Genomic DNA, 24,894 nt, shown 5'->3' with positions numbered 1-24,894 from the left:
AAGAAATAAATTAAGGCAATAAATATTATGTATTATCGGCTTACATAATACATTAACATGAATAAGAAAGCAGATATAACTTTATTATTTACAAAAAAAAAGATCTGCTGACATGTGGAAGGAATATTTTATTATAAGGACATTTCTTTTTGTTTACTTTATAATATAACATATGCTTAAAGTGGCATAAAGTGTATAAATATTGATACAGAATCACACTTCTTACAAAGTGTTTATAATTATTAACCGACGATAAAATCAAATCCGCTTTTCTCTATTTTATTTTCACAAGAGAAAATAACACGAAAACGAAAATAATAATTACAAGAAGAAAAATAAAAAGAAGCCACCGTAATATAAATAATCGTATTGTCATAAAAATTTACTGGTTTTATTCCATGTATTTTTTACCCACAAATCTTACAATTCATGTAACAGACAATCAACGAAATACTACTATTTCTATTTAAGCTCAACTTTTTATTCAATACGTAAACCTCCATAATGTTAAGCACAATACTTAATGTATTTTCATAAACATATTCAGCTATTATAATAAAATTTACCTCCACGTAGTCATATCGAACCAAGACAGTATTTTTAATTATTATAATATATTATTCTTGGTGTATTCAGCAATTAACAAGTAAAGATTCGATTTTATAATCAATCAATCAAATATATTATCTATTTATTATAATAAAACGGAAAAAAGAGGATCACCATTTTTTTTTTTTTGAGTTTGGGAAAGGAACAGGCTTCAGCATCATAACATTATTTTTAACATTTACAGGTTTCATCAGACCAAGATAATTATGTATGTATGTATAAATTAATTGTGTTATAACGTGCACCCATATAATTGCTGAATACTTGATTAGATAACAAGTGTAACATATACAAATACTATTGCGTTGTTTCAAAGGTCGGTGATAGAGTAGTTACCGGCACGTGGCGTGCCAAGATGGCCACTGGTTCGTTTAGGAAACAACCGAAATTGGTGTCTAGGAATAGTTCTTGGAGGAAACGCCGCGCGCACAGCATATACGTGTCTCTAGATATGAGCGCACATACGTCGGAGTATACGCACGGGCTTCGGAAAACGTCTGGGTGACGTTGTTTTAATGTTAGGAGAGCGGATCGCGCCTGAAAAGAATGCCAAAATGTTCTAAATTTCATGCTGACTTATTCATATTATGATAAACACTTTATAATGAAAGTGCTATTAATAGAAATTATGAAATACTTTAAGATCCATAGGTAGTCTTTTCGCTTTTCTCATAAGCGTATGTTGACAAACATCTATGTTAGATGCAGTGCCAAGCGTGTAACGAAACGTACATCAGCTGTACAGCCTGGCTATCAAAATAAAACTGGGTTGTGGGTCAAGCTGCATATGAGTTAAGTTAAGAGATAACGAGAATAAATATACAGTTCAAGATCATAATAGTTTCATTAACTATTTTCGTAGTGAAACCGGTATGTCGGTAAACTTTATATCGGTCTAATCCGATATATATCGAGCGAGCGACAAAAAGTACATCTCTCCAGCGGAGTTCCGTGATAATGTTGACTAAACATAAACTGATCTTTTCCATGGATTCCAGGATGTCTCCAGGAGGAAATGGGATAGTCTGCGCAGTACTAATAGCAAACACTAACCTGCCGCAAATGTATAGGGTTGGACATAAAAAGCACGTGGTGAAGCAATTGCGCCTGGGGAGCCGAAGCTGGACTTGCTCGCCCCTCAGTTCTACTGCTACTTGGACTTTCCAATTCTAAAAAGGACAAATGAGAATATGAAACAAAATTATGCAGTATCAGTATTCCTTGTTTTTGTTTCTATTGTGGTGTGTTGCAATAAAGTTTTTCTTCTCTATTCTATTCTATCAATACAGCACAACTGGAAAGTTCTTCCACTGAACTCCAGTACGCTTTACAATATTATTCATTATGGACTATTAATGAAGGGTAAATAAAAAACGTTTAAACTATTTTTAAGTTATCCCACTTCTGATGATAGTTATGTAATGGACAAAGATTTTTTTTCTGAAAAACGACCTAATGCAACAGAAACAACCTCCCTGGCGCTATGGTCTAATGAGTCGTGAGGTCTCGGATTCCATCTCCTGCGGGGGCAATTTGGGAATCTATAATTTCAAATTTTTTTTCTCGTCTGGTTTGCTAGGATGTTTCGGCCGAGGCCGGGTACTACCCTAACGACAAAGACGTGGCGCCAGGACGATGTCGCGTAGAAGCCGATTAGGGGTATGTTCAAACTGCACTTCTCATAACGGGTTAACCCACTAACGTCTTAAGGCTGTATCATCACTTACCACCAGGTAAGATTGTGATCAACTTGTAGTGGAGTAAATAAAAGTACTACATAAATAATTCTAATTTGGCGTTGATATTCTTCAAATATTGAGGATACGAAGCAGTTATATTAGTCTTAAATTATCTTAGTAAAGTAAAGTAAAGTAGTCTTAAATTAGTAATAAAGTAATAATACAAACCAGCGAAGAAAGCTTCACGCAACTCATGCGAAGAAGGCGGTCGTGTTCTAACGCATGCCAAACAATCCGACGCTGCGTGCCTCCATACCGCACCTTTGATCCCCGATATACGGTTCGAGCTCAACACATTCGTGACCGCAGAACTATCATCTCTAGGTATCGCTTCAATCTTCTTACCCACACTTGAATCAGTTAAAGCTGCTTTATTATCTATTTCACTTTCAACTTTATTACTATCTCCCTCGCTCCGATCATGTTTGGGTTCGCTATCACTCTTGTTCTCCACGCTTGTATACAATTTACTCATCAAAGCCAAGTTGGCCTCTATTCGTGACGTTTCAGAGGCGTTTCCTACAACTGAAGCGCTCGGTGTCGTAGTACGAACGTTGCCTATTGTTGATGTAACTGTAGACATATCAGCGCCTAGAGACAAAGGAAATATTTGAGGAGGGTTTCACGTTTATTAATTTATTTTAAGCGGGAAAGTAGCGGGAATTGGGCAGTTAGCAAGAAGTCTTCCTGTATAGATTACTTACTTTTTGTAAATCCTATACTTTGGTCCGGCGTAGTGGAGTCGGCTAAGACAGAAGTCCCTCTGTTGATTCCCTTATCACCTTCCACAGTATCTTTAGGATCATTGTCCCTGCACGAAATATAAGAATATTGTATTAAATACAAATTATAAAAATTCATATGCAAAATTATGTAACAATAAAATATTTGACTGCTTGGCTGATCTGATTCGAGCCATATCACGAGATCCTGGATTCAACTCCCAGGTTGTTTAATGAGACAGAAAAGCCTAATACAAAAAATTGTTTGGTTTGGATTATTCTTCAAGTTGTACCGGTAATTATAACTAACATGTGATAATGAGCGTCAAAGCCCTAAAACTCTCTCCTATGAGGAAAGATCTGTACACAGCAGTGGGTGGGCCAAGAATGATTATAAATATAATACTCACATTGGAAACAGCTCCATAAGATTACGCGGTAAGCAAATTCCTATATAATAAGGCGATCGTGGTCCGGACGGTGCAACCTGTATTGTCGTACAAGTTGGCGCGAAAACTCTTTGGGAACTCTCCCCTTGCGTTAGAGGTTTCCAATCGTATTCTAAAAGACTGAAAAATAAATTACTACATTGTATTCAGACCACATAAACAGGTAATAAATAAAATCTGTATTACAAAATATTAATTCGCAAAATAACTACTAAACTAATAAATTCTTTTGTCTTGGTTACTCAATCACACAGTTAGATTTGAAAAATAAAATAAGCAAATAGTTTTTGTCCAGTTAAAAAATTTATTGCTAATAATAAAACAACTTTACTGCTATATCATTAGCGATTAAATTTCAATCAAATAGTGAATAACATTATATTTTCAAATGTCTAAACAAAACTGAATACCTGAGCTTAGTCATTCGGTCTCGAGTGGTTTTCGCACGGTCTCGCAGGGAAGAAAAGGGTTTGGGCCTTTGATTGGAATCGTAAGGCAACCACGTTAGAACATCTATATCGCTCGCTCCACTTTCGGATACATAGTGTGGCCTAGAACATGATCCGACTATAAACACACAAGTCTCGAAAATGCGACCCATGATGTCGAGAGGTGACCTTGAACTGCGGTTAAGTGATATTTGGGCCTGTATTGCGGTATGAAAAAAGACGCGGAGGCATGAAGTACTAGAGGTTCGCTAGTGTAAAATTATCACTTCCTCACTCTTATGCCGAGCTCTCAATATCCGTACCCACCATTTTTGAGAAAGTTAGGAAGTTACTGAGCAGAATTATCGGAGCAAGATTGTAAACTATGTGTTAAATTCGTCTCTCAGATGGGAACTTATAAGCAGTATAGCTTTTATGACAGCCAGAGCAATAATTACTTGATTCCTAAAACTTAGGGTTTATAAGATAAACTTTGAAATTCAGTAGGCATGTAAGAAAGTTAAATCTGAAATGTTTGATGGATAGCCCTTGACTGCAATCTCACCTGGTGTTAGTAATGATACAGTCTAAAATGGTAGCGGGCTATCCTGTTAGGGGTGTGGCAGTCATATTAAACCCATATCGCTAATCGGTTTCTACGCGGAATCGTACCGGAACGCTTAATAAAAGAAAATATGATAAAACATCTGGATACCAAAATCCTAACTGTGAAAGTGCGTTTATTTATTTGTCCTTCCCTCACGTACGTAAGTAACCAATCCACTTGATTTTTGGTTAGTTTTGGGTGAGTTGAAAGGACGGAGGACGGATAGGCTTTTTATCCCATGAAAAAACGGTTCCCATAGGATTAGTAAAAAACCGTCAGAAAAGCGGACCAAGAACGTAACCTAATAATTATTTCTCAAACTGTTTCATACCTTCTGTGTTTGTTTAGAGACTGTATTGTGGCATATCCGCTCATATCCTTTTGAGATGGAGGTGAACTGCCTATGTCTGGTGTATAGCCTGATAAAAGAACATAATATGTAATGATTATCGTACTAAGTGTTTTATAATTACTATGTTTAAAATTTTTCTCATATAACTTTGACAATCTTTTAGTAAGACCAAATAAACGCTCGTCTATAAAATCCAGACTAAAGTACTTTCTAAGCTTTGCGTTTAATATCGATAAAATACTCAACGCAAGTTATAAATAGGATATAACCATTAAACTACGAATTGTAATATTAAGTACAAGGAAATAAAATACAATACTTACTAGAGGTAGATGTTCTTCGTTGTGGCTCAGGGATGCGTGGCCTGTAGGAACTGCTATTGCTCTTCATACCGTACAAACTCGACGAACTCGGTATCGGACTCAATTTCAGCACTCTATCCCTGTTAAAATAAGTATATACTACTATATGTACTATTTACTACGACAATACACATATCGCCATCTAGCCCCAAAGTAAGCGTAGCTTGTGTTATGGACTAAGATAACTGATCAATATTTTTATGAATAATATACATAAATACTTGGAATATACATATAAACACCCAGACACTGAAAATATTCATGCTAATCACGCAAAACATTTTCCAGTAGTGGGAATTGAACCCACGGCCTTGGACTCCGAAAGCAGGGTCGCTGCAAACTGCGCCAATCGGCCATCAACAAAAAAATATAAAAATTATTTATATTATTTTTTTGTAGAAGTAGAGCTTTTTGTGACAGAGCTCGTCCGGGGAAGAACCTACTACCGAGTACCATGCTTGATTCTGCCGCCAATCAGCATTGCTATGTTCCAGCCTGAAGGGGGATTTCTGGCACAAGAAATGGAGGATGGAGGATGGAGGCTTAACACCTACGCCTCGGGTTGGTGGAGATAGAGCAGCAAAATCAAAGTCAACAATATTTTTATTCAAGTAGGCCTATAGATGGCACTATAGATAGGTACGTACATTCCGCAAAAAATGTGTACCGAGTCTCACTACCATAGTGAGGTGATGGCGAGAGCTACATTCGTCAACTTATGAAAATTAAGCTTAATTTTCTATACTCCGCGAAAAGCAGGAGAATCTTTATGGTGTAATTTATAATTTCTTCAATCCTTATACTCCACTAACTTCACGATTATTGTAAAGTCAACATCTCCTGAGGATGCTCCGGTTTCGAAAGAAACGTGCGAAGCGGGAGACGATACGTTTGGTTTGGAGTATAAGGATTGAAGAAATTATAAATTAAACCATACAGATTGTCCTGCTTTTCGCGGAGTATAGCAAATTAAGCTTAATTTTTATAATCTGTCATGGAATTCCGCAAAGTAACGCCTGTCTCTATCCAGCACTTTGTATGCCCTGCAAAGTATTGCTCTGTTTATAGCCGATTGTTTTTTACTTACCATTACGTCCATCAGGTCCAGTAGGGCATCTATTTCGTCAATTATTTCATAAAAATAAAAACTATGACCGGTACGGTGCCAACTTGAAAAGATACTAAAGTAAAATAAATCTGAAACTTTTTTACCATTACAATAAATGATGTGTCCAGATAACGGACTAAGAGCAAAGGGTAATGCTTACGGTATAGCATATTTTCCGAGGAATGAATCACAACTGCTCACACCACTTGTACTGGACTCACTAGTGTTCCTCACGCGGGCTTCACGGGCGTAATCCAGGGAATTCATTCTGCCTAACCGATTGTCAATGTGGACCCGATGAGGCGCGCGCTCATAACTCGAACAGTCTCTTAGTATGTCGACAGTTCTAGATTCGGTGAGCGATCTTTCGTGCGAACTAGACCCTTGCGTCGGAAGTGTGTGTGATTTCCTTTTGTCCTCTCGCCTTTCTATGATTGCAGTTTTAGAATCGACCACATCTTGCTCTTTTTCCGCGTTATCCACGGATATGCCTCCTATTGTTCTGCTTAATTTGATATTCTCGGAATGTAAACTCTCTGCCGTGCTCTGGTCTGTGTGGTCGGAGTGTTCGCTTAAATCGATGTCGAGTGCATTAAACCGTCGATCAGGCGAGGTGATACAACTATGAGCGGTATCGTTCGGGTCCATTATCAGGGGTAAAGTGTCGTCGGGTATTACTGGGAACTGATCGTGTCTCGTGTGCCGCACACATAACCAACCTATAATAAAAAAAAAACTCACAATTATGTATCTATATAAGGAGCAACTCAACAATCACATTTGTGTGTATTTTGAGTGAAAACTTAGGGTTTAGGCCTCCGATTAGTATAAAAGCGGGCGCCCGACGTGAGTCAGTCAGTCTGCTCGGAGAGCGAAGAAAAACAACTTCGACAGTGTAACTAGTTATCCTAGTGACCTCGGTTACCATTCTGGACTGGATAAAAACACTTGCATAAAGAAAATCTCTTTTTATTATGTTTTTTTTAGTAATGTTTTTATTTATTTTATCGCACTTGTTTTTTACATTTGTAAAACATACTTTACACTAAAAAGTAATGAAAAGATTGTTTACTATAAGACAAGTTAGAAAAATATGTATTTTATTTTGGTTGTGAAAGTAACAAGCGCCTGCTCAGATAAACAAAATTATTAAAATTTCTAGTACTATGGTTTTTTTTCGGTCATAAAAACAAATAATTAACATAATTATGAAAGTAAATTACTTAGAAGTTTATCTTACCTAGATCCGCAAGCAAGTTAGCACCGTCATAAGTACTTCCAATAAGACCCAGAACATAGAAAGCGGTTGCTCGTACGGAATACACCGGGCTGTATCTTGCCAACCTCACTATGTGCACAGGTACAGAATCTTCTAGCAAACCGTTACTTAGGTTTATCAACTGCTGCAGACCTTGCGGAGTAACACCAGTATTCCCCACAGCCCATAATGAAGCCTTCAAGTCGGCGATCTCTTGCTCCGTAATACATTTCTTTTTCTGTAGAATCTGTTTGAAATGTATGCATTGCTATATTTCACTATATTAAGAACACAAGCAAAAGTACATTACGATCATATAGGTTCGCTGTTTCAAATTTGACTGCGATTATACTTGATAGAACCCTTGTGCACTAATCGGAAAGTTAAAATGCCATCTTCCCGGCTTATCGGCAACCAGCTGCGGCCTTTAGCATTCCAGTAGACAATACGACTACCGAAAACTAAGTCTTATCGTCAAACTGTCCATCGTCTAACTGTAAGGATAATTATTTAATCCATACTTTAAGCGTCAAATAAATGTGTTGATATTTGAGGCCTCTATAATATATTAATTCGTCAACTCTATTTCCATCGGATCTCCATAAATCTCCATATGATTGGACAAACACATGGTGTGTTTGTCCAATCATAATGTATGGTCCTTATAAAATAACAGATATATCTGAATTAAAACCAAGGTACAATTATTAACTAACTGCACTGTTGTTGAATATAAATTAAATAGTATTCGTTAACTAGTGCATCAGATGTGAACGGCTCGACTGACAAGGCTATTATTATTTTTATAAAAGTCCGTATAATGTTTTCAGGCGAAGAAAATTTTTTGATGCTGCCGTAAAATTTTGAATATTTTCCATTATATATTTAATGAAAACTTCTAGGGAATTTCAGTATCATCAATGTTTACAGCACAAAATCTACAGTATCTGTTATAAGATATACAACAAGTTAAGGAACCTTATAGTGTGCCGGTAGGGCCGCCGCGAGCAGTCCTTTAGTGAAGGGCGGCGGAGCAGTGGTGCGCGGGACGCAAAGGGCGGCCAGAGTGGCGAACAGGTGTGGTGGCGGCCGAGCCAGCCGGCGTGCGTTCCGCGGCCTGCGAGACTCCTCCGACAGAGTAAGTGCCTCGTGCACCACCGCTTCTATGAGGCGTACGTATCTAGTATAAACGGATACAACTTTAACGAAATCTGCTGACGAAGCTGGTTAGAAACCAAAATAACCTGACTCCTCCCCCGAGCAATCTGGTATCCTTCATTCCCAAGAAAGATTAAAGGATGATACGACTCTTCCGCCAGGCGCACTTATCTGGTGCTAAAGTATACAACATATACATATCGAGCCTTTATCTCCTTTACTTTCCCAAGGAAACATATCGTGTTTACAGATTTGAATAATACAGATGATGATTTTAATAAAACACACAAACAATAAAACACCAACCACCAAAACAACCAATAATGAGTTTTAATGGCTGGGCCAATATTTTTACGGATCATGAGATTTCGATTCAAAGGTCGGGACTGGGCCTGAAAACGCTAAGTAATAATCAAATCTATCTTAATAATGTGTCCACGCACATTCCTCCCTCTTATCATTGCATATTACGTATAACACAGCATTTTGAATATTAAGTATTTTAAAAATAAAATATTCCTAAACTCCTTTTTAAAAACTTTAGTCCGTAGGTTAACTTACCTATAGTTATAAGACTTGTTCCAAAAATCCAAGTGTTTCTTCACAAAAGTTATGGCGTTCGAGTCGGCGTTATGCGCAGCGGCCGCCACTTCTAGTCCCAGCCACAGAAGGTAGCCTCTGTCCCCCACCGCAGAGAGATCCAAACTTGTTGGTTCGGCTGCTTTGTCGAGCCGACAGTTCTGACAGAGAGCGTCCCTCATTGTCATTAACTTGTCGAAGTATGGCTGTACGAAAAAAACCTTAAATTAACTTTTATTTATGGTGTAGCATACTCGATCAGTAAGATTCATCATACTTTACCAAGTCCTTTTAAATGAAATCGATCGATTGAACGCCATCTTTTTTTTAAGTTGGTTAAATATTAAACTTTAAATAATAGTGCTGAACTAAAGGGACGGGATTGCTCATAATCACCACTCTGGGCAGAAGGTTTAGTGATCGCAGTATATGGTAGTAGTAGCACAGAGGACGCTGTTGCCCGTTCTGTTACATTCACGTAGTTGCCTCTTACGACGCCCGCTTGAAGAGGAGGGGAGGTGACAACTGAAAATCACTTACCGGAAAACTATAAGCTTCTTCTAGAATATTCAGAGCACACTTCACAACAGCCTTCGACTCATCTTTAATTTGTCCGACCAACATTTGCAAAATCCATGTATCCATATCCATACCGCCGGTCACTTCGATTTCATCTCTTTGCATGAAACTTGTATGCTCTTGTACAAAATTCTGTTTTAGTTTGGACTTTTTCCTCACCATATCTCTAGACTTTCGCGAGGCTCTTAAGAGTACGTTTAGGAACTGAGTTGCATATAATCTTGACGCTAGGATATTGCATGTTAATGTTTTGGCAAGTATGTCCCGTGGACTCGAATCCATGGTGTAATCTAAGCTTGATATAACTAATTTAACGTAACAACTATGGTGAGTTTTAGTGGATAGTTCTAGGAGACTGCAAACAGAAAAACAGTTATCTTAAAAATTGGGATAAAGAATTCGCAAGACCGCGTAGTAGAAGAAAGAGGCCTGATCTCAACTTTTACCGATTTCACGGTTTTCTAAAAAGTCATTCATTCTTAGTACAAGCCCGAGTTTGGAAATTGGCGGGTTTTCTCCCCCATGCCTCAGAGAGCAGGTTAAGCAGTCGGTCCTGCACCTGATCACTTTCTGGTCGTGACGGAGCTGCGTCCTATCGTACCATGAGATAGATTACACCTGTGTATGGGCACACACTTGTTAGAAAATCTCTCTGGAGCTTGACCGAGGTGGCCGAAATTAAATTAAGGACCATAAATCTAAATATGAACTACTTAACGGTCCAGAAACTTACGACATTTCATAAGTAGTTTGATTTTAAAGAAAAGTGAGAACGGGAGTTTAGAACTTTCCTTTTACATTTTAGATTAGTTAAAGACATTTTTTGTTATTTCATCTTTATTTTATTGTCTGATAATTCTAAATCATGACTTAAAACTGCACCATTTTCTACGGAAGAGCGAGACATGCTGGCACAGGTATTACTTACTTACGTAAAAGGATGACCCAATAACAGGTTAATGTTTTGTAAAACCTTTTTATACATACTTTTCGTAGAGCCCAGTCTGTTTGAACAATCGCAGCCCAGTGTACGAGTGGCACAGCTGACCAATGAAGAGGAAGTACATCTGGCACATAGTGTTGCACATGTGCTGCGGGCTAAAAAGACACTCGTGGGCTTTCCGACCCGTCTGTATCGCCTCTATTTGATGGCTCACATCCATGAAGAGATCTTTCAGCATCCTTTGGGTATCAACCTGCAAAAAATGCAGAAGTGTGACCATTGTGGTCTATTTGAGACAGTCGATTATGCTTGTTTAACAAAATGGAATCAAATTGATGATGCGATGATCTCGACCTTGTGCGCTTACTCCTTTTGATTTCGGAACAATTTCAGCGCTCAGGTTTTATTTGAAAATCTAGCTCAACCTTTAATTAAAAATTAGCACTTTGCTAAGTCGCGACCATTTTGTTAATGGCATATGTACTTTATTTTCTACTTTATTTTCTACCTTTTGATTTATTATTACTTGTGTTTTATGTTGCAGAACAAATAAATTGGGTTTCAACCACAACAAATAATTTATGGCTTATTGAGGTTCGAATTTGGCCTTCACCTTTACCGAATAAAAAAAACCTCTAGATCAGCTCAAAGACGGCGAAGAAACACTAGAAAACTGAAAAACGCAGTGTCAGTTGATCTCCCACGAGGAGCACAGACGACATAAAACGGGTTGGATGGAGTCATTGAATACAATCGGCACAAAACCGTAGCGTGTGGAAGTCCCACAAAAGACCCAATGTCCAGCGGTCATCGTCCTGTGGTTGAGATGATAATGATGATGATGAATGATAAGATACTAAAAGAACATTAAATTGGAAACTGTGAAGGAGACAAAGAGTGTTAGAACGCTATACTTACATCATTGTGACGTAACAGATGTCGTATCAACTGACAGCCAGCGCGTGTGGGAGAATGTCCGTTACACGTGGTCGATAGATCCGTGTGGGAATACTTATTCGAGGACGGTTTCAAGTAGTTAATAATCCTACTGGCCCATTCTCTATGACCGCTGTCATTTAAATTCAAGAGAGGAGAGCTGTCAGTTTCCTAAAAAAAAATTTAAACCATATTAACGGTTGGAGGGGCGATCAGAAATCCGAAAAGATTTCCGTTTCAAACAGGTAGTTTATACATCAATGTAAACGTTTAGAGTAAGATGTAGAAGTCTCATGCAATTAAATTGATATAATATACTTCTGCGGTTTTAAGCGGTAATAGCGTATTGCGAGCTCGACTTCACTTTCGGGGGTCCGAGTTCGAATCCCACCTAAGTTATGTGCATGTTAAGTAATTTAAATATCACTTGCTTCACGGTGAAGGAAAACATCGTCAGAAAACCTGTATGCCTTAGATTCTACATAATGTTTTCAAAGGTGTGTGGAGTCCACCAATAAGCACTGGGCCAGCGTGGGCAAACCCTACCATTGGGAGAGGCCTTTAGTCCAGCAGTGGACTGTTATACGGCTGTTGATGATAATAATGATGATGAAAAGTTTTAACTATTAATACTACGTTTTTCAATACTGCCAAACTGCCTCGTTAAATACCTACTGGTTGTACTATTGTATACTTAATTTCACCTTTAAAATAGTCCGAATGATTTCCCAATTCCAAGTATTGCCATCTTTGTTTTGCATCACAAGTGATGATTTTATTAAACTATCACTGTCCCCTCGCTCGAAGAAACTGAAGAACTTCGCGGTTTTCGTCACTTTACCCACCGCGGAACTAGTCCGTGAGCCGACACTTGTACTTTTCACTAATGCACTAACATTTCTCCTTATTGCAACGTCGGCCCTCGAACCGATGCTGTGTCTCTTCGGCTCGCACTCCGTGTCTGATTCGTTCAGGAACTCGACGCTGTTGTCTTTGTGTAAGTCGAGTGAGCACATCGGTCTGGCTTTACTCGCTCTATTGTCCTTCTCCTTTCGACTCTTTGAGGTATCTTCTATCTTAGACTTAAATGCACCACTACAATACTGAAGTATGTGGTCTAGGAACAGGCTGTTGCTCGCAGGCCGCGATTCGAACATCGAGTGCAGGCGTCTCAGAGCCGCGACCGCTGCTAAAGCTTGTGGCTTCCCGGCCGACGCTTGCGATATTAGGGAGGGCAGTGCTGGTGTTAAGTTACATATTTGCGGTGGTAGGAACAGGTGTATTAAATGCAATAGTTGGCCTAACAATACTGTCGCTCTGACCGATATAAATGTATCACTTGACACTATAACTTCGGCTAATCCGTCTAGAAGGCCAGCCTGGAAAGAAATCATAAACGGTTTGTGTAATCGTCAAAAGCAGTTGGAGATATTTTCTGCATAATTTATATTATAATTAATGAAATATTATAAATAATGAAAGTCAAATAGATAACGACAAAACAACGTTGCGCTTCAGCCAAACGATACGGATTCGAGATTACCTTTTCATTTATTTATTTTACATCTTGTTAGTGCGGCAGGGCTTACACTAACTAGAAAGAACTACATCATTTATGGATACGTATAAGACAAGTGAATGAAAAAAGACATAAAACATTATATAAGATATGATATTAATATAGTGTACTATAGTGATACTCTTCGAATATTGAATTAAAGGTTATTCAACATTCTCAGAGTATCTCAACAATTCACGGAAAAATGTTGTCCACCCGTCATGGAATAGATCACATTGAGCATTGCTGTCCAAGAGCGAATCGAATGACGAGCGCATAATGTCCTATGCTAATCAGATGAATTTATTGCATTATTATATTTACAGAGTTCTTTATAATATGTGTTTACCTGTGTATATTGGTATACTCCGTCGAACAGGCCTTTAAGGCGTTTGAGGAACGTCGACTTGAAGACCTCGACACGAAACGTTTCAACAAAAAGACCCAACCACTGTTTTCCTACACCTACACATACAATACAGACGGCCAGTTACACTGTGCGCCATTTTTCATAGGCTAATAATATATTGGCATAATACACAGGTAGACACATATTTATACATGATTTTATATATACAATCAAAAACTTACCTCTATGAAACACTGAAGTAGGAGTGCAAGATGAATTTCAATTATATCAGGGCCAGTAGCACTTAGGTGAGGTAAAATGGCAACTCCTTCGGCCGCCACGAAACCTTCGTTCAGTCGCCAAGAATCCTGATTAAAAATTAAAACTTCGTAGGGTATTTGAATCTTTTATAAATATCGCTTGTACAGGGTAATGCTTATATATTATAATTATTTCAAAAATAATGTATTTAACAAAACTAGAAAATTAAACACAATTTTTCTACAAAACATAACATAAAATATTTTTTCTGAGACAATATCGCGTGATCGAAAACGTTAACCCTTAAAACTTTTTGTTACATTTTCTATTAGTTTTTGCATTTTTTATTAGTTTACTTGTTGAAAAGTGTGACGAAATAAACATATTGTTAGCTTTAAATTCAATATTGTTTTAATATGTTATAGCAATGCCAAGTACTTTTAGGTTATAATTTAATTAAACTTACTTGAAAATCAGCAGGATCGACAGCGTCTATAGCAACGGAAATTTCGTCTGTCCAGTCTGGTTGGGGCAATCCGACCAGCTCATACAGCAAATCCAAAATGGCTTTCTAAAAAAAATATAATTCCAAACTATACGTGATATAATTATTTAACTATACTTTGTTATCAAAATTATATATCATGGATTTCCGCAAAGTAACGCCTGCTTCTATCCAATACTATACTTTGTTGCCAATTATGTTGTAGATGATCTCAAACCAATTTAATTGGCGAGAACATGAAAAGTCATATTCTTTTCACATCAATTGTATTTAGGACATTTGTATGTAGAGTATTACAGATTCGGAACCGTTATGAAATTTAGAAAAGTAAACATAGATTTAAACTCTGCATACTGCACTACGATCTTCATGTTAAGTGGCGCATGGTAGCAACAGATTATATTGCGTAGGTATCTTCATAGAGTAATGACAGAGTTAAGACAGAACTCTATATATTTTTTTTGCAACTTTTTTTAGGAATTCCCTAGTACGTGGGAACGTTTCGGAGAGCAAACTTCAGTCCGGCCAAATGAGATTGTGCGAAGTGAACGCTGGGAAGTGCAGACTCAAGATGCAATTCAGCTTGAGCGTCAACAGTTGCACTTAATACATGCACGAATTCTCAGCCTACCCTCGATTTTTATATAACTAGTATAAAAGAAGACAAGTTCAATGTAATGCAATCTTTCTGCTTTATGACCACCCTGGACAAAAACGCTAGTGAACTTAAAAGGATTTTCCAAGATCAAAGGAGTGAATCTCTTTGTAGTGGTATACTCACTCGGACCTCTAACCGCGGTAAATACAGAGCCGCAACCAAGGCGTGAAGTCCGCCCGCACTGCACGGGTGGCAGAAGTGCAATAAACCCGGCCAACTGCGCAATACGCACAGCAATGCCAGTCGACTGCATGTAAACCGCATTTCGCGTTCATCCCTGTAAGCGAGGAACTGATAAGATCTACCGATAGATAGGTAACCTTACAATGAAGCTCAAAACTAAAGTTTTTCAATGACTAGGTTACCGATGTGTCTTCTAGCAACCGACCGACTCCAATGCATCAAGATGGTACTTGTAATTTTATACTTGAGCCAAATTGTAGATAGTTTAATAACAAAGCGTTGAACAACGATGCTTAAAAATAAAGTTTTTTAATGGCTAGGTCACCGACGTGTCTTCTAGCAACAGACCGATTCCAATGCATCAAGATGGTACTTTTAATTTTATACCTGAGCCGAATTGGAGATGGTTTAATAACAAAACGTTGACTAATAGTTTAGCGTTTTAGTAGTAGTAGATCTTTCTTTCGTATTAGAGCTCGTCTGGAAAAGCGCCTGTTAGGGGCATATAACAGTAAGTAAACTAAATTGGTCAGACAACAATGCAGCTTTGCTTTAAAATTGAAAAAAAAATTAGCAGACATGCGGCCAAATTGAAAATTATGAAATCAAAGAGAGAATGTAAGGAAATGTATAAAAACTGTGTTTGGGCGGATAAATCTAGACATGAGAAAATGTTCGTTTATGTTATGTTTTGTAGGTATCGCGTAACAATAACTGTATTTTATAATTTTACTATTTACTTATACACTAATTCAATATTACTGTTGTAGGTGATATAAATAAGTATAATATAAATAATAGTCGTAAAAATATAATAGGACCGTTTTGACATTTGTGCAAGACCATAGAGTGTAACTTGGAACGAAACTGAAAGAAACAATAAAATAAAAATCAATTACATACAGTGTTTTAAAAAATACGTAAATTTTTTTGGGACGTTAAATAATATGAAAGAATATATCGCGAGTATTCTTTTTGCGCTTACTTTATAGTAGCATGCAATTTATAAATGTTGCGAAACGTTCCGAAAACAGTTACGTTCTCAGTCTTTTTTTTTTTTTATACTAGTGCTGTAACCATTTTTTTTACTGAATATCGAAATTAAATATTGTGTTGTTATCTTTACTGCAAAGAATGAGCTTGGTTCTCAAAATGGGTTCTAAATAATGAGTCTGAGTTGATGTATCTGACCAAGCGGCACATGACTGAAGCGTCCCCGCGCGCACTGCGCAGTTTTTCGTTCCTCATCTTGTAAAATTGACTGTGCGCTCGTTTAAGTTTGAAATATATTGTTTACTATTGTGTTTGTTGTTATATAGTACTAACTCTGTTTCAACATGTTAAAAAGTGGACGTATAATCAATAGTCAGTCACGCGTATTGGTTGTGAAGTTAAAGGAATACTTTGAACGTACGAACACTTTAAAATACATAATAATATCAATCAAGTACTGATACAAACTTGAATTGATTTGTCGTGAGTATCGAGTCCCGAGTCTTATGGTTCCATAACTAGTTACGTCGCGATGACAAATGGACCTATTACTTTTTTAAGACTATAGTGACCCTAATTTTTAAGCCTCACCTGCTGGTATCAGTCCCCGCAGGTCTGAAGTGGAAGTCGCAGTACGGAGAGTTGAGGCACGTGAGGTCTATTCGCGCAGCGTTACGCGACTTTGGGTCATTGAGTGTGTGCAACAGCACCCCACACAGCGCCTCCGCCATACGCGGGGTAGCACATTCGGCCAACTGCCGCGTTACTGCTGTCACTCCACCGCAAGATATGAAAAGATCCGGGTTAAGGACGCCTAGAACAAAGGAGAGCTGTTTTGATAAACTGTCAAATGTCCAGGAAACTGGCAACGTGTTCCGAAACGTCGTCTTATCTCACTTTTTTGATAAAATTACTGTTCCGATTTTCAATTTCTAACGAGGGTGTTTTTTAGACGGTTATTTACCTCGTAGAAGCTTGTTCGCCTAACGCTACAAATAATATTTGTATTAGTTTTCCTGGGCTCAAAATATCACCATGCAAGATCTTTATAACAAGTCTTTCAAGGTTGGCTTAACTGCATGTGCATATGCAACATGAGTTATGTTTTGAAGCCCGCAGGAACTGTTTCCAGCTCCATTTCCATAATGTACCCTTGCAATGCCCATCTATAAGATGCAAGCTATCTCTATGCCAAGTCTTATCAAGATAGAAGAAGAAGGAACTTTCGTATTTATAGTATTAGTATGGATTATCAGTAATTACCAGTTTTATTCACCCGATGTTGTTTAAAGGACGCTTATGTGTAAACATCCAAATAGTTAATATTTCACGGTAGCTTTTGTTAACTCCTACATGCACTCTAGTACATCACTCAACTCGAACACTGCAATATTGTACCTTTTAAAAGTAAAGTGAACTGTGGTAGTTTGTTCAGTTCCTGTGGTGGGCGTAACAAATGATTACTTTCGCTATATTATATACGCTTACAAACAGTGGCGTGCACAGGGTTTGCGACCAGGGTATGCATAAAGCAAGTAAATTACATAAAAGGGAAAAATTTCCCCTTCAATACTAGTTATATAAAATAATTTGGGTATGTAGTGCTTTTGTGCATGTATGAAGTGCACGCCACTGCTTACAAACTGCACTAATATTGCTATGATCAGTGCGACGTTATGTGTAAATGGACCGGTGAGTTGTCAAACATGGTTTAAAAAAAATGGCCTTGGCACTTACATATCTCGGCTAGAGTCGCAATAGCGGGCCTAGACAATCTATCGCCACTGCCGTCCCCAGCACTGCCGGCCCTGGCAACGGCAGCCAGACATCGTAGAAGACCTGGAATAAGTTCAATTATTATAAATCTATTGGACACTAATAACCAAACCTTGTACATAAATCTCTTAACTAAATAAAGATTTTGTTATATTCGGACCAGTGCCCATCAATGGGACACTATTTTTAAGTGAATAATCATTAAAGACCATAAAAATATGATATTAAATATAAATAAGATGCTGGATTTTTTTACAAGCCAACTAATATATATACTAACTCATAAAATGTTAACAAGTTTATGTAATCAAAGTCTGTTACTGATTAGTCTCTTGAAAATTCTGTGATGTACCATTAATGGGCATGAGCCCTTAGTCAGCCTTATCGCTACATGCCTTGGTCGATGTAAGCGGCGCGAAGCCGTCTGTGTCCCTGTTCGACAGCCCCCACAACAGCAATCACACGTCGTACAACTTTCAATGCTTGCGCACGCTCTTCTTCATTACGGAGCATCAAGTCCATTGACCTTTTTTGATAAAATATTAATATAATCAACACAGTAAAACTCCGAATGCCGAAACTATTAATCGTAATAGACCTATTTGGATAATCCAAAATTCATATTCAAAATTTAAGAATCTAAAGGAATTTTCTTCAAATAGAATAGATTAGATTAGGATGCCTCACTTAACAAACATTATAAGATCCAAATTTTGCTATTTTTTTCATTGAGTATATGAAATAACTAAATTTCAAAATTCATAATCATAAACCTGTAAGTTCTTCATGTAAAACATATTGTTTGATAGTTAATTTTAATTTAAAGCTGCTTAACCTTTGGTTTATTTGCAAATTCTATCTACATTGTTGAACACCTATATTTTTACTATTTGGTTATACTATAAACTGGTATGTAAAGATGGAGATTTTAGATATTTTTTTTTTCTTTTAATGTACTCTATATTCTGTATATTCTTAAAGCACTATTATTGCAGGGCATACAACCTATCTCTTTTTGTTTTACATCTTGTTAATAAAGCTGGACCACTTACACTAACTAGATGGAACTATATTATATATGTATGAACTTTATATTAAATCCTGTGCCTGCAACCTAACCCATGTTATGTAACCTATCTCAATAAACAAGCTAAAGGATTGCTACTTCAGGCTCTTGGGTTAACAGAATTTTTTTTGAACAAGTATGCCATAACTGCAATCTCACCTGGTGTTAAGTAATAACGCAGTCTAAGATGGGAGAGGGCCAAGCTGTTAAGCGGTATGGCAGTTATATACTTAACCCACACTCCTGATCGGTTACTATGCGACATAATACCAGTAAGTTATACTGCTTGGTGGCACGTCTTTGTCGATAGGGGGTTAACTGACCAAGGCCAAACTTCAAACCAGATCAGACAGGTGAAAATTTTGAAATTATAAATTGTTAAAATGCTGCTGCCAGGTTTATCTCCGCTTATAAAATTACAGCTATTACCAATGTGCCACGGAGGTTATTAAGAAAGGTAAATAAAGCAATAATATCACAATACCTTATTACGAGATAAGGCAGTTTTAAATGGTTGAAGGTAGCCACGTCACCCTCTGTTTTTATTAAATATCTTAGGACTCTTAATCCAGCTGCTCTTATAACCATTGACTCGTCAATAAGACTTATGCGAATGCTGAAAAATTAAAAAAATAAGTAAGCTAGAATCTCAACCTAGCCCCAATGTGATTCAAGACCAACTTTAAGCTTAAGTTTACAATTGAAATTATTGTAAGATATAGGTAATAAAACTAGAACACTTCCTATACATTACTCAAATGCATTGCACAATTTACTTATAAAATTCCAAGGCAGAAATATGTTGACTCAAATGAAAGCATTTTAAACTATGAGTTTATCATGTAAGTGTTTTTTTGTAGTGTGTGGTATATGACCAACACTTGGTCCTACATAAAAAGCTTTGTCTTAACATAAAACTCAAATGCCAATACTTTATTTTGATTCTGATGAGTATTGAGATTATTGGCTGTGGAAAGTTCTTAAACATGACAAATCTCTTTAGGCTATGGCAATATCACATGGCAGTCTGGGTTTGAAGCCAGAAATATGAGGCTTCTAATCCCATTAGTTCTTCAATTTATATACATATGTTTTCTATATTGATAAGCTTAATAGTTTTGTTTTAATCTTATTAAAATTGTTGAAGGTGCATCTTCGAAATGTTATCTTTTCTTTATTCACCAAACAATCACCCTTACCATAAAATATTGTCTAATTACTTCAGTAGATGTAGCCCTTACATACACTAATATACAAAAATATTAAATAGTAAAGTGTTAATAATAAAGTGCTTATATTAGGCCAACTTGAAATAAATGAATTTTTTTGAATATTGAGTGATTGAAAATACAATCTTACTAAATGATTACTTACAATAATATGCCTATAGGTTAACATAAAATTTAGACTATTAGGGTACTTAATATTCTCATTGCCCCTATTTATATAAAGCTCTCAGAGCCCATAAATTCTAGCAACAATATTTTATACACATAGAGGTATCATTTATAATTTAAATTTATTAATAAAGTAAAATTTTAGATGCCTACGTACCATGTCATCAACTCATCAGGAGTAAATCCTAGGTTATTCCTGTCTTCCTTATGCAGTAGTGTGACTAATGCCTCTAAGTAGGACCATCTGTAGCTGTCAGAACTACTTTTTTGAGGTCTTAATCCTAATCTCTCATTAGGCACATTTCTGTTGGTGGGTGAAGTGGAACTATCTCTATGGAACGGCTTTTTTGAATACAGACCTTTTATAATCTCAATTATATTCTCTTCTGGTGATTTCTTAGTGTCTAACCTATAAGTATCACCATCATGTTTACCTGCAATTATATTGATTCCTTGAATAAATTAATTCACTGCATTGATTTGCAATGTTTATGAACCGACATGGATAACACATTTTTTTTAAATTACACTTCGCGACTGTATAAATATATACAAGGCGGAGCTCTTATGACTATTTACCTTTTCTACGACTCAACCTATTTTCCAAAGTGGCCATTATATCATAATTTACGCCGCGGTTCGATCTGCATTCAAAAACATAAATAAGTCCGTAAAATGCAATGATAACATCTAAAAATTTATAATAAAAATTCTATTAGTGATAATCACAGATTACACCACAGATCAGTCGAGACACAGACGAATAACTTCTACAGAATTCCCTGGCCTTTATACATTCCTTATTCCTCAGATCAATAGTTTATATTCGTATCCTTTTTGTATACTCACGGTAAGTGATAATACTAAGAAATGGTAAAGTGAACTAAATGGTTAAGGGGTATGCTGGTCGTATGTCATGGAAGTTTTATATAGGCCGTGGGTTAATTCCCACAGCTGGAAAATAATAAATTACATAGGCTATAATTTATCTGAAAAAAAGTTTAAAATCTTTAAGAAAATTGCAATAATATAACCTAAAGTAGTAAAAATTGTGCTATAAAATTCATTATTTGGCGTGCGCTGTGTAATATATTAATGATACATAAAAATTATGTAATACACAATTAAAGTACTCATTGATACCTACGAAAAAGTCCGTTAGGGAGTATATCTAACTAACATAGTTAAGTCGTAAAAGCAGCTTTTGTGTTCTAAAATTTTATGAGATCAACGTTAGAGACAAAAGTGAGTTACATTAATACCGTAATATTAATTCTTATTCAAATAAATAGTTTTATTATTAAGATTGTTTATAAAGAAGTAAAATACTTTTTATTTATTTTAATCAGACAATGTAGAAGTTATCGCAACTCAAAAAAATTTATGGACTCCACGTCAACAATATTTTTAAGCTGTCCTTAAATTTTTGAACTCATACTATGGAGGGTAGAGGTAAGGAGAGTCATCTGTGTATATGAAAAAGTGTCGTCAAAATGTATTAAATTAGGATGGCGCCACATTTGCATCAGGGTAACTCTTAAAAGAAGCGCCAAATATAAATATTGTTAGAGTAGGCTTGAAAAATAAACAAGGAAGTATGGAGATACAAGGAAGTAAGGTTATATTTACCACAATATTTTGTACAACGTAAGTTGTTGAAATTCTCAATAATTAACTACTTTAGTCGATAATGACATTAAATTTTTTAACTCGGCATACTTCAATTCATCTACGATTGCGACATTCATACCATACCCTGTGCATCCACCAGCGCCATTGTGGAGGATTTTTGAACTGTTATTTAGCGCATACACTGGACACTTTTTCAACTTTTTTCCCGTGGTGGATTTACCAGCAGGCTGAGTAGGCTGGAGCCTAGGGCGGCAAATTTTAAGGGGCGGCAAATTTAGTTCATAAATTTATTATTTCGGTTTACAAATTAAAAAAAAATTATTATACACAGTGTGTAATTTACACACACATAATACGAATTTCGAAAATTGGAGAGAAATTAAAATATTTAACAAAAAACGAAATATTCTCATATACAGTGCTAATTAATAAATATTTCAACATCTCTGCATGAAATTCAAAAAATTCAAAATTCAAAATTCATTTATTTCAAGTAGGCCTAATATAAGCACTTTTGAAACGTCAAGTCTATCTGTTTGTAGTGATTCTACCACCGGTTCGGAAGGCAGATTCTACCGAGAAGAAGCCGGCAAGAAACTCAGCAGTTCATCTTTTCCAACATCAACAATTTACATTTTGCATTTTAACATTCATTTTTCTATCTTGTGAGAGCTGAAAGCGGAGCCGGATGCTTCCAAGCAACCTTGTCATTAAAAAAATCATCAATTGTATAGTAACCTCGCTGTAATAAATGTGTTTTAACAAATTCATTAAACTTGTGCATTGGCAGGTCCAAAATCACCTTAGGAATCATATTATAAAAGCGTATACTCAATCCCACAAATGATCCCTGTACCTTACGCAGACGATATGCAGATGACACTAATTTATGACCATTTCTTGTAAGTCGACTGTTTATGTCCACTTTTTGTTTATAAAGACTAATATGTTGTCTTACAAATACTATATTGTTATAAATATATTGTGAAGCTACAGTAAGTATGCCTATTTCTTTAAACTTCTCACGGAGGGATCCGCGTGATTTAAGTTTATATATTGACCGTACAGCTCTTTTCTGCAATATAAATATAGTTTCGATATCAGCTGCTTTACCCCATAACAAGATTCCATAGGACATAACACTATGAAAGTACGCAAGATAAACTAGCCTAGCTATTTCAACGTCAGTAATCTGTCTAATTTTTCTGACTGCGTAGGCAGCCGAGCTTAGTTTACCCGCTAGTGAATCTATATGGGCACCCCACTGTAGCTTATTATCCAAGGTCACGCCCAGAAAAACTGTGGAAGTCTCTATTTTTAGTGATTCACCATTTATCATTATATTTTTATCAATTTTCTTTACATTTGTAAAGAAAATTGATAAAAATAAACGTAAGATAAATTCGACACACTTTGTTTTTTTTGCATTTAAAAGTAAGTTGTTAACTGTAAACCAGTGCGACATATGCGACAAAAAACAATGCGGTTTACTTCGTCAGAGTTATCTTTACTCCTATCAGTCTTAAAAATTAGAGATGTATCATCTGCAAACAATACAATGTCGCATGTTCCACTGACATGGTACGGTAGATCATTTATATACACTAAAAATAGAAAAGGACCCAAAATCGAGCCTTGTGGGACACACATTGAGGTATTTGAACCCTGAGACTTTGCATCATTTATGCAAACTCTTTGGGTTCTATTGCTGAGATAAGAGGCAACCAAATTTAGTGCAACGTTTTGGATACCATAGTATTTTATATAGCATAGTATTTTATATAGCATAGTATTTTATATACCATAGTAGTTTTGGATATCAATTCCTAAACGCTTTACTAATTATACATTAATGATTATGAACTTTTAGAATATCGCGATTCGATAATATAATCGAAATTTAGTAATTTTTACATATTATATTCTTCACTGATAACTGCTATAATTTTTTCTCCGTGTACCTAATTATTATGAGATCTGCTTACCCAATTCAATCGATATAATATCGACGGTCTAATAAAAATACTGACTAAAATTGACTAATTTTTATAAAATATAAAACTAGTTCAATATCTTATAGAGATAATATTAATCAAATAACTGATAGTTAAACGACTGTGACTTGACAATAAGAAAATTCCCTCCACAAAATATGAAGTTAGAGACAATTTGATCATTAGAAAATTGATACATTTTATCAGTTAATTATTTTATTTGCAGTAAGAAAAAGTTTGGAAAATCCAAATTAGCAGGCCTTAAGCGCTCATGTCGTACACGAATTATTTAAATTAAATGTTTACATCAGTAGATTGGAATTTGCGAATTCAAAGTCTCGCAAAAAAGTATTGTAATGCTTTTATAATTTAACTTAAATCATAATGCTAACAAATAATAAAGAAAAGATATATTTATTGTATTGTTTTTAAACTGTGAGTGTAATAATAAATGTTAATTTTTGTTTACGTAAAAAACATACGTTCGCCAAATGTATGTTTTTTACGTAAGCTTAATTCATATTTTGTAAGTATTGTATAGTTTTAAGACATACCTTACCTTACTTTAAAAGTGGTATACGATTGAGATATTTTTTCCTTAAAATAATGTTTTTTGATAATTCTTTGCTGTAAAAATAATCAAGGATCTAACACGGTACCATAGTTCTCAATAATAATAACTATATGAGAAAA

General features: G+C 36.1%; 1 protein-coding gene across 1 annotated transcript; it reads right to left on the bottom strand.

Moving 5' to 3' along the window:
• Positions 1 to 146: 146 nt before the first annotated feature.
• Positions 147 to 21,307, bottom strand: LOC120625938 (rapamycin-insensitive companion of mTOR). Its single transcript, XM_039893211.1, has 25 exons — positions 21,155 to 21,307; positions 20,733 to 21,009; positions 19,663 to 19,794; positions 18,508 to 18,638; positions 18,074 to 18,175; positions 16,928 to 17,150; positions 15,284 to 15,437; positions 14,464 to 14,568; positions 13,979 to 14,104; positions 12,534 to 13,208; positions 11,812 to 12,000; positions 10,938 to 11,146; positions 9,912 to 10,305; positions 9,354 to 9,577; positions 8,613 to 8,814; positions 7,617 to 7,881; positions 6,537 to 7,095; positions 5,230 to 5,348; positions 4,886 to 4,973; positions 3,930 to 4,070; positions 3,481 to 3,639; positions 3,053 to 3,159; positions 2,517 to 2,939; positions 1,663 to 1,778; positions 147 to 1,146 (listed from the first exon to the last, which is right to left on the bottom strand). Exons 1-25 carry the CDS (start codon positions 21,189 to 21,191, stop codon positions 907 to 909), a joined length of 5,397 nt encoding a protein of 1,798 aa, XP_039749145.1. The 5' UTR covers positions 21,192 to 21,307; the 3' UTR covers positions 147 to 906.
• Positions 21,308 to 24,894: the final 3,587 nt, after the last annotated feature.

This window comes from Pararge aegeria, chromosome 8, assembly GCF_905163445.1.
Source record: "Pararge aegeria chromosome 8, ilParAegt1.1, whole genome shotgun sequence".
Taxonomy (NCBI): Eukaryota; Metazoa; Arthropoda; class Insecta; order Lepidoptera; family Nymphalidae; genus Pararge; species Pararge aegeria.
The sequence above is the reverse complement of the archived record's forward strand: the minus strand, read 5'-3'. Positions and strand labels throughout refer to the sequence as shown.

What these genes read in the sequence shown, in the direction of transcription:
- LOC120625938 (XM_039893211.1), bottom strand. Translation starts at nt 21,191, where the DNA reads ATGGCCACTTTGGAAAATAGGTTGAGTCGTAGAAAAG. An exon ending in TACTTCAGTGTTTCATAGAG is followed by an intron (nt 13,209 to 13,978) that starts GTAAGTTTTTGA and finishes ATTTCTTTCCAG; the next exon opens with GCTGGCCTTCTAGACGGATT. An exon ending in CTTATGGAGCTGTTTCCAAT is followed by an intron (nt 3,160 to 3,480) that starts GTGAGTATTATA and finishes TATTTCGTGCAG; the next exon opens with GGACAATGATCCTAAAGATA.